Source organism: Protopterus annectens, chromosome 1.part1 (genome assembly GCF_019279795.1).
Source record: "Protopterus annectens isolate FY-2018-M chromosome 1.part1, PAN1.0, whole genome shotgun sequence".
NCBI classification, from domain to species: Eukaryota; Metazoa; Chordata; order Ceratodontiformes; family Protopteridae; genus Protopterus; species Protopterus annectens.
In genome coordinates, this window is record NC_056726.1 from 1,149,705,358 (window position 1) to 1,149,716,393 (window position 11,036).

The 11,036-nt window shown below is 38.7% G+C and overlaps 1 protein-coding gene across 1 annotated transcript in view; it reads right to left on the minus strand.

Annotated features, from left to right (window-relative positions):
- Positions 1 to 659: 659 nt before the first annotated feature.
- Positions 660 to 11,036, minus strand: part of LOC122815805 (vomeronasal type-2 receptor 26-like) — a 144,394-nt gene continuing 134,017 nt past the window's right edge. Inside the window, exon 4 of the mRNA XM_044088607.1 lies at positions 660 to 1,567. Coding sequence (XP_043944542.1) covers positions 660 to 1,567 — 908 coding nt within the window. The remainder of the gene's footprint in view (positions 1,568 to 11,036) is intronic.

Genomic DNA, 11,036 nt, shown 5'->3' on the forward strand with positions numbered 1-11,036 from the left:
TTAATTAGAAGAATACATATTTATAACATTGGCTGTATATGTTTTTGTCATAGGTTTAATGGAAAACCTTTTAGATGTTATACATAATGAAACAGATAAATGCCCATTTTATGGAGATTGTCAGTGTGTTTGAGAAACAGCAACCACTTTTGAAGTTTTCAGGATGATTATAGTATGTTGGGAAATGTAATGGAGTATTGCATTTTGCGTTTTATCATTTCCTTTTTCCATGGTGTAAGAATTTAGAAGATGGTGATGTAATATTGGCTGTCAATGAAACTCTCTCATGTACTGAAAACCCTAGAAATAGTTCTCTGCAATTTTCATCTGATCATGTGCCTTTAATTGCACTTGTGTGCAAACAATAATCCATTTTCAATAAATAGCAAAATTATTGAAGGTAACCTGATTACAGAACAGAAAACAATGCAAGCTGTTGCAGACGTCTTGCAATATAGTTTTTGCCACTTGGTACAAAAATATATGGTACACTATTTGCTTTGGTAATGTCTATCAGAAATGCAAAGATGTAGTGAAAATAGATAATATGACTCATGTCATAATATTATATCCACTGTTTTCCAACACAGTTTTTAGGTGGTTAAAGGTTCTTGTAAAACAATTAATATACATTCTCAGACTGGATGCTTTTCTTTATTTTATGCCTTAAACAATGTGGTTTGTGGCCTTACAATGTACCCTCTTGTGTTTTTGCTGGGTCTTATAAGAATAATATAGCATTTGGGTAAAAAAATGCAAAGCAGTAAGCCAATGCTAGATGAGAGAATGGCAAAAACCTCTACAGCAACCATATACATCCCCCTTGTGCTGATATATGCAGGTACAAATGAAAGCCACACACTTATAAAAACAATCATACTAAATGTGATAAATCTGGCCTCATTGAAGCCATCTGGTAAGTTTCTGGCCAAGAAGGCAATTATAAGGCTTATTGTTGCTAATATGCCTAAATATCCCAGCATGCAATAAAACATGAATATGGAGCCTTCATTACACTGAATTAGTATTTTCTCTGGAAGTGTTTTGTCAGTATCTGAGAAGGGTGGTGAAATAGAGAGCCATATGATACATATAATAAACTGAAATGCAAAACAACAAAATATTATATAAAATGATGTCTTTGATCCAACCAAGCTCTTTAAATGACTTCCAGGTTTTGTGGCATTAAATGCAATCACTACTGTGATGGTTTTTGCCAGTACAGATGACACACAGATGGAAAAGAATATACCAAAAGCTGTTTGTCTGAAAATGCATGTCTCATTGTTTGGAGGGCCAATAAATATTAAAGCTGTCAGTAAACAAAATGTAAGGGTTACAAGGAGGAAGTAGCTGACTTCCCGGTTATTTGCTTTGACTACTGGAGTGTTATGGTGTTTGATGAAGATACATAAAACAACAATTGGCACCAGTGATGAAACCACAGCTGTCATTGCTAATGATATGCCCAAAGGATCTTCATAAGAAAGAAACTCAAGGTATTTTTTAATGCAGACGATTTTCGCTGAGTTTGTCCAGTAATCTTGTGGGCACTTTGTGCAAATACCTGTAATGACAAATTCAAAAAGAAAACAAAAATAAAAAAAATAAATAAAAAGATAAATAGATAGACATATATACACATTATGACTGTGATGCATATAGATGGAACTCACTAGTTACATTTCTGGGAATCCCTATAAAGCATAGCATATAGATCTGCATGTGTGAGTAATATAACTGAATCATTAGACATGGTACAAAGACACCTGTTTGAAAAGAGCATCTTGTTATTGGAACTAATGTGATTACAAAATCCTTAATTTGTGAAAGACGTGAAACTGTACACTCCAGAAAAAGAAAAAGAAAAAAAAACTTTATATGATTTTGCAGATAATTATGATTATATCAAATGTGATTATTTTTACTAACATGTGTGTCAGTTTTAAAACACTTATGAATTACAGGATGATTCTGTACAGTCAAACAATTGCTGTCTTTGCTGCAAAACTGCTATTCTTTCTTAGACCTGTGGCAGTGGAATTCAGGATAATTAGTAAAAGTGGTATGTGAAAGCTGTGGCAGTGGAATTCAGGATAAATAGTAAAAGTGGTATGCAAAAGCTCTGCTGCCAGTGTTTAAATCAAGGTATATATTAGCAATTTTTTGTATTCTTGTTTGTGTGAGTTAATGTTCAGTTGTCAGTTTTAGTGTACTAGAATTCATCATTTACTTTGTCAGTGACTCACAAAAGAAGCCTTGTAAGTAACATCAAAATATTTAAATTGTGTAACTACCTCTATCTAACTCTGTTATTCTCATTTTTTTCCCTATAGGCCATATGTACATATTGTATATAGTTTGTCTTTGTTTCATTTGTATTCTAGTAGAAATTATGTTTTATCTTTTTGAAAATCAATAAAATATTTAAGATATTTAAGTAGTGTCAGTGGCAGTGCAAAGACCAGCTTTCTGATGGTACTCACCGCAAGTGTTGATGTTTGACTGTACGGGTCAGATAAGTGATACAGTGAATTCATAAAGTGAACTGAATAAACTGCAGGGGAATATGAGTCTTCTAGCCAGAGGTGGATAAGAAAACTCATTTAGATATCCTCAAGTTTGCCCTCTGTGCAGTGGTCTTACATAGGGACTTCCACATTAAAGGAGAGCATAAATAACATATGCCTTTCCTATTTACACAGTTAAGAATACGAGTTCCAGTATAACTGCAGTCAGAATTAAGAAGAAAAGGTTACTGTCAGTCCAAAGTACATACTGCACAGATAAAGTGAATATTGTCTTAAAGTGCATGCAAAGAGCTGGTGTATCAAGGTTCCAAGTACAGCTGGCCCCTAACCTTGGGCTGATCATAGCATGCTTTATAATACTTCAGTGACAAAGCTAGCTCTATCTCTGGAGTGTGTGTCTAACTTCTACTACCTAAATGGGAAGTGTGGAAATCTCCAAGCAGCATCCTCACAAATACTTGGGGAACAGAGGTAATCCAGAGCTCAAGTGAAGTCTGGAGATGTCTGGTATCCCTCCTGTGACCCAGAGGGTGACAAGACTAACATGAAACAGAGTATAAAGGATAAGTCCAGATAAAATCACTTTAGCTAGCATATTTAAGGGACTCTCCCTCTCTCTGCTAGCCCTTTTGCGTGAGGAATAGAGACACCTTGTTGAAGTTTCCAGTGGTTTATTCAGTTAAGTAGGTAGATGGACGAGTGTTCTTGTTCTAATACATTACATTTCAGGCAGTTACAGACAGTCATGGGAGGATCATGGAGCTGACTGGAGGAAACACTGGGAGATATAACTATAAGGAGCCAATCCCAAAGCTTAGAGGTTAGTCCCTTATTTGAATATTCCTGAAAGACCCATGATGGTTTAGCAGCTCAGCAGCCTATGGACAAACAAAACATGACAACACAATATGAGCTACCACTATTGAACTATATTTAAGAAAACACTTTCACCTGAGCTTTATCAGAGCCATCTAATAGAGTGGTTTACATTTTGAATATTGAAAATGCCTGCTTTTATGAGGTTTACACCAGGCTTTAGTAATTTGTTTTGTAACATATGTAAAATGAGAGGCTGTGTCTGCATCAGCGGGGCTCATATTCCTTGAAGCCAAATATGAAAGCTTTATTACAGAACTCTTTCCAGTCGAACACATGTAAAATGAGAGGCTGTGCCCATGTTTACGGGGCTCATTATCTCCTGACTTATAATATGAAAGGCTAATTTTCTCATGTATAACAAAAAGGTTTACAGTGCCTACTTATAACAGACTCGTGTACATGATTAATGTGACCAGTCTCCATTCTTCTTCCTCTAAATGAAGACAGACCTTTTTATATAAGTAGGGCAGGTAGTCACTTAAAGCTGCACTAGGTGATTCCCATTTTTGAACAATACATGCATCCAGAGAATTAACATCCAGTGGAAAACAAGTCACAATGTCATTTCTTACAGAGCTCATGGATGTGCACTAGTAGGAGGAAAAAAGTAAGTAAAGTTCAAGACCTCAGAACCTTTTGTGTTGGCTTTCTGTGCCCATGGAATCAAAACCCACCAAATGGTGAAATGCAGAGTAACAAAAGCTTTTAATAAACATATGAATCTCAGATCTTCTTTGAGCTTAGGCAAATTGTGCTTATAATGTAAAGAATATAGCAGTGTGGGGTGGTGCCCTGGAACAACAATTTTCATTGTACTGCAGATTATAGAAATGTTGTTAAATGCGGGCCCAGTGGGTACAGAATTTATACCTGGCTGCTGTAAGGTAGCTGCAGTGAGAGGTGGAATGCTCTTGGTCCTAGATCATGGTTTTATGGTACTCCAGTCTGGGGTATTCATTGTCAAGCTTCTTTCTGAGTGTAGGATTTACTGAGGGCTCTTCTCTTCAGATTCTTACACTCTCTCCAGGTTCAAGGTGGAGAAGTCAGGGCTGTTCTATTCAGATTCTTCTGCTCTTCAAGTTCCAAGTGGTAAAGTTAGTGCAAAAGAGGGCTAGAAAGTTCTGTGGCCTTGCTAGATAAAGGCCTAGATGGACCTGACAAATCTCACGTGAAAGTGTTTTCTTAAATACAGTTCCATAGTTGTAGCTCATAGTGTGCTGTCCTGTTTTATTTGTTAGAAGTTAAAAAAATAAATAAAGAAAATAAAAATAAAACCTTTTAACTAAGAATGGATGTACATTGGCTGCTGAGCTGGTAAACCATCATGGGTCTTTCAAGAATATTCAAATAAGGGACTAACCTCTAAGCTTTAGGACTGGCTCCTTTTTTCCATCTCCCAGAATTTCCTCCAATTAGCTCTCATGGACCCTCCCATCATTGTCTGTAACTGCCTTTAAATAACTGACCTGTTGAATGTAATGTATTAGAACAAGAATACTCGTTCATCTACCTACTTAAATGAATAAACTATTGGAAACTTCTGGACTTATCCTGTGCACTTATAAAAGAGTTGGGAGGGTGGCCTAATGGTTAAGGTGTTTGCCTTGCAAACACAAGGTGGAGGGTTTGAGTCTCACAAGGGATAATTGGCTAGGCTTAAAATGGGTCGCAAGGGCAGTTAGCTTTTTACTAATCTATGAATATTCTGTTTATCAAATACTCAGTGCAGATACATTCTTGAAACAGGCTGCATACTGTGTGTCATGTTTTTCTCAGTCAAGTTCTTGCCATGTGTATTATAAAAGAAGCACATGAAAGCTCCCCAGTCATTTGGAAAGACGTTGGTTTAACTTGTTTCAGAAAAGCAGGACAACCAAAGTTCCTTGTGCTCTTTTTGCCCTTTTATTATTACATGTTGATTCCTGTAGGTCTTTCTGTGAAGAGCTTACATCAGACACAGGTGGTTTGTCAACAACTGGACATCATTCAGTGTGACTATTTAAGGTGCTCTGCACACAGTGCTTTCACTAAGAGTCATTTCTGAAGTATCAGGCTTAGTATCTGTCTATTCTACAGACAAATATGGCCTTAATCACAGTTGCTTTGTTTTGGCTGAAAGGCTTTGAATGTCTCTGATGTTTTCTCTGTTAGTCATCTCTCATGTTTCTGAAAAGTATTGAGTGTCTTTCTTCTGTTTTGGGGAATACATTTCTCCTATTTGTTTCTGTTAAATCAGTATGCCATTCTCCTGTTGATTGGCACAGAAATATATATACATACATACATATATATATATATATATATAGATATATATATATATATATATATCTATATATATACATATATATGTATGTATATATATATTTAGTGTGATTACTTCCTTCAGGGAGCTGTTTTAGATTTTATTTTCATTCTCATCACTTAGTGATCTTGCAGAACTACTTTCTCTTATTTTTCTGCAGCACATTAAGAAACCTTCCATTCCTTCTGCAATTTTATTCCAGCTCCTGAATGTGCTATATATGTTTAATTAACTGTTATTCTGTCACTGTATTTCTTTTTGAGCCCTTATTGTTAAGTGCCAAATATTTATTTTCATTTCCACTTTCTGATTTCTTTTGCATAAGCTAGAACAAAGTAACTTTGTCTTGCTTTCATGAAGTGAGCACTTTATTTTGAACACTTTTGTAAACAGATGTGGTCTTTATTCTGTCTCCTTGACTCATGCCTTCAGCAATACTCTCAGTTTGTACATTCTGACATGTTACTTTTGCAGCATCATTATTAGTTTGCCAGTCATGCAAAACCTTCTGAACTTGTTTTTTTTTTCATTTTTAAAAACCATCTGCTTCAAATCTGCTTCAGTATTACTAACGGTTTTCTCTTCTTTAAAACAATATCCCTTCACTGACCTTTCAATTCTACACAGTCAGTCAATGTTCTAATCTCAACTTTTTAAAACCTAGGAAGCATGTCTTGTTTGCTTAATTTCACCCCCAATCAAAGTTATGATTTCAGTTTTTGTCATTGTGACACATGAATATAAAGTACACATTTCCTCCTATCAATAAGTACTTTGATGCAAAGCAGTTTTATTCTACTACTTGAAATCATTGTTTCTTACCAGACGTACCCCGGGACTCAAGAAACTCGGTGCTAGGATGGTTTTAGCCTTGCACCGAGCGTCCTCACTACAGATGGCGCAGCAGCGCCATATGAATATGTATGAGGGCATGCCGCCGCAAACTCCACATGCACAGGAAACGAGTGCGAGTGCAGGAGACATGTACAAGTGCTCTACAGAGGAGTAAACATGACTCGACTATTGCAAAACCTACTATGCCTACTAGTAGAGCCCACCCCTAATTGTAAGTCAGTAATTCAGTGTCCGTGGATACCGACATGTATGCTAAGCATAGAAGAGTGTCCACGAACAGTGAAATAAACTCATAGTAGTAAACACACAAGCACATAGTGGAATGTTGAGCCCTGTCTGTAGAACTTTCACAATTAGATTCCCTGTCCCTGTGTCCCTATTATACATTCGAATTGCTGCAATATCAAAGGTGTAAGCAAAGCGCAGCATGTTTGCACATCGCTGCCCTCCGATGAGTGTAGCTTACACATCATATTCATTCAAATAGAGAAAAACATGCAGAATCAACGTGTCAATAGTGTAGTGTTCGGAGCATCTGCCTAACAAACAGGCATTCATGGTTCAAGCCCAACAATAGCACATATCATTTTCCATGTGGAATGAATGTCGTTTTGCCATAAAAGTGACATAAGAGTATCGCATGAGATATTTAACTTAAATATCATTCAAGCAAAGTGGCACTGTCATAACGAATAAGGTACTAGTAAGCAGGTGTAAGCACAAATAAGCAGCAGTAAACACATATAAGTACCAGTAAGCAAGTCTGAGTGAACATGCACGGGTCTAAGCAGTGCCCAGCATAGGAAATGTATATAAGTATATACAAATATATAATATATATATATATATATATATATATATATATATATATATATATATATATATATATGAAGAAAGAACGATGTAACAATAAAGCATACAAAAGGAATGAGAAGGGAATCAACAGCAACTCCAGTATTATATAGCGCTGTCAGCGTATGTCATATCCAGCTGGGCAGGGGTGAGCAAAGCACTGCTACTCACACTACAGGCAGGATATTACCAGTGGGAGTAACATCGTTGATTTGCTAAGTCTACTTTACACACAGAGGGAAGTCCCTGCTGGGACTACCCAAAAATTATATAGGCTATTTGGCCTTCCGACCATTACACAAGCAAGGGCAGGTATGTTCAAAGACTAAATGGTGGGAGAGCCTGAGAATACATGGGGTGGTACAACATATATGTAGGGCCTCTAACGTTCTGGAGAGGGCAAAGTGTGGAGATGTGTCATGGCTGCGATAACAAGTGGACAATGGAAGGTATGCATGTATTTTGAACACGGGTGGGGTGGAGAACTATGGGTATGAAATTATGGAGCCAGGCGTGCCAGGGTTGGATGGCCTGGTTCTAACTGGACCGCTCCATGGAGGTCAGCGAGTTTGTTATAGATATTTATGCATACACACATACAGACATCAATATGTAGAAGTACACTCTCTGTAACACATGCATTCCATTTGCAGACATAAATAACATGAATGTGCACTTACAAACCTTGACAGTAGATAGAATAATAGGCTGTGCAGAAGAGGGATGGGACAAAACTACTAAAATGCAGAAGTGTGTACAATGTTTCATAGTTTCATAGTTTCATAGTATAGTACTAGGCTATCTGCCCTGGGGCATTTGTAAGCCTAGCCATAGTGATGTGGCTTTTGCCACCCCATGAAATGTACAAAAATGTACAGAATAAATCTAGAATACTGTGCCTCTGTCTAGTAGTGACACAATGAAGGTCCCCTTATATAATAGAATTAGTTTACTGTGCCCCTGTCTAGCAATGACCCAGATGTGACCCCTGGGGTAAATTTTCGATTTCCCATCCACTCATCAAGATTTCTCTTGAAGAGAGTTAGTGAGGGGCTCTGCCTAATACGAACTGGGATCCTATTCCAAAGCATGGGAAGCCTTTGGGTTATGAATCTATCCCTCCAGCATGTCCTATTCATACTTGTGCCGAGGTTTAAGTCTTTAGCTCTCGTGGTCCTGATGGATTTGGATTTTTTGAGGTGGAGCATGTCCATCAAATCCTGATTGGATATGGCCTTGTACGTCAGGCAGAGATCACCCCTGAGCAGGCGGTATGCCACTGAATAGAGCTGAAGTTTCTTTAGTCTGGCGGAATAAGACATATGTTGGAGACCCTTGATCCTTTTGGTGAGGTACTTCTGTGGTCTCTCCAGCTGTTGCAGGTGCCGGGTGATGTACATACCAAATGGGGCATTGTACTCAATCATGGGTCTGATGAGGGAGGAATATAAGGGTACAATGACATCCTTGGATCTGGGTGTGAATCCCTTCATGATGAGGTGTGCAAGGTAGAATGTTTTTCTAACCACTTTGGCAACGTGGGTGTCAAATGAGAGGTCGCTGTCTACTTGGGTCCCTAGGTCTTTGATTACTTTTTCCGTACTCAATGGGTTGCTGTCTATGTGATAATTTGTGGGTACTTTGTTTTTTCCAAAAGGGATGACTATACATTTTTTGGCATTTAGTTTAAGGCCGTGACTACGGCACCAGTTGTCCTTTTCAGTGAGGCCTTTTTGTAGGATGTGTGTGTCAGCTGGTGTATCGACTATGGCGCCTAGTTTGCAGTCATCTGCAAACTTTGTCAGCCACAGCCCTCCCATGTTTGCTTTAACATCTGAGAAATAAATGTCGAACAAGAGGGGTCCCAGGACAGATCCCTGTGGGACACCACTTGTGACTGGCTTTGAGTCTGACATTGCTCCAGCGATTTTAACTTTATGGGTTCTGTCCTTTAGCCAGTTTGCAACCCATCTAGTGACATAGGGGTTTACTTTTAAGCTGTTTAGCTTATCTATGATGCCTGAGTGGGGTATTGTGTCGAAGGCCTTAGCCAAGTCCAGGTATGCTGTATGGACTGCTTTGCCCTCATCAATGGCTCTAGTGACTCTTTCGAAAAAGTCAACCAGGTTTAAAAGGCAGGATCTGCCCTTCACAAAGCCGAACTGGGTGGGGTCAAGTGTCTGTAGGTCCCCTATGTCTCTGTTTATGAGTTTCATAATGATTCTTTCCATAGCTTTGCAGACCAGACTAGTCAAGCTTATGGGGTGGTAGTTTCCAGGGTCTGTAGAGGCACCCCCCCTTGTGGAGTGGGACCACTGTTGCTGTACGCCAGTGTACAGGTACATAACCCGAAGTAAGGCTAAGATTAAATAGCATTTTTATGTGTGGGTTTAGCTCCTCTTGGAGTTCTCGTAACATGCACCCCGGGATACTGTCAGGTCCCATTGATGCTGTGTTTTTTGCTTTGTTTAGGATGGTTCTCACTTGGACATCTGAGATGACAGGGAGATTACATTCATCTGGGATAAGTATTTCTTCTTTTGGGGGTGAAGGAGGCGAGAAGTTTGCACTGAACCTGTCAGCCAGAATGTTAGCAATATCTGTGGGTTCAGTGTATTTTTTGTTGTTGTGAACCAACTCAGAGCATATCTGAGGGTTTCCACCCAGGTTTCTAACATAGCTGAAGAAGGCTTTGTGCTTATCTTTAGTGTCCTTAGCTATTTTTCTCTCAAAGTTTGCCTTGGATGTTTTTATGAGAGAACGTAGTTTTCTGCTAATGTTGATCAGAGACGTCTTCCCTTCATGGGATTTCGTTCTGACGTGCAGTAGCTTCCTTCTTTTGTTATACAATTTGTTTATGGCTGAGGTCCACCAGACAGGAAGCTTACATTTGGTGGAGAGGGACTTGGATTTGTTTGGGATTGCATGATCCATGCATTCCTGGATATGTCCATAGAAAGCATTTGTGAAGGATTCGGCATTGCGGGATGTGGTATCTACTGGCACAGTGGGCTTAAAGGATACCATCTCCTTCTTAAGAAGAGTGAAGTCTGCTTTTGGGACACTCATATGCTGTGCTGACAATAATCAAATGTGAGGACTTCCCCACACATAGAAACATTCCTGTGATCTACCCGCTACGGCAACACCAATTACTAAACCGGTCTATTTGTAAAAGAAATACGCAGAACATGTACATAATTAGGCTCTCATGTGTAACGTGTGCGTTACCACATAGTCATACATATTAATTAATTGTAGTTTCATGTTAACGGGAGTAAGGAAGTAATAAAGTATAGAGTCTAATCTTGCCATAAACATATGAGTGTCCCATGTGGGACAACCCAAAAATTGTGAATAGTATCCTTTTGGTCGTTCATGTCATCAATGTTTGTGGACTAAACGTTTGGGAGTTCTGAGGATACATAGAGTGAGTCAACCAATGGGTTGGGTCTACAGGACCATGGAGTGGCAAATGTGTAGTGGTGTGGATACACTGCGAATCTGACTGAAGAATGGATGACAGCAGTGTTAGGGAGATGTTGAGGTGTGTGTTTGAGGAACCAAGAGCTATGGGCATATGGGTATATAAGCAAATGAAGCAGCACAGCAATAGT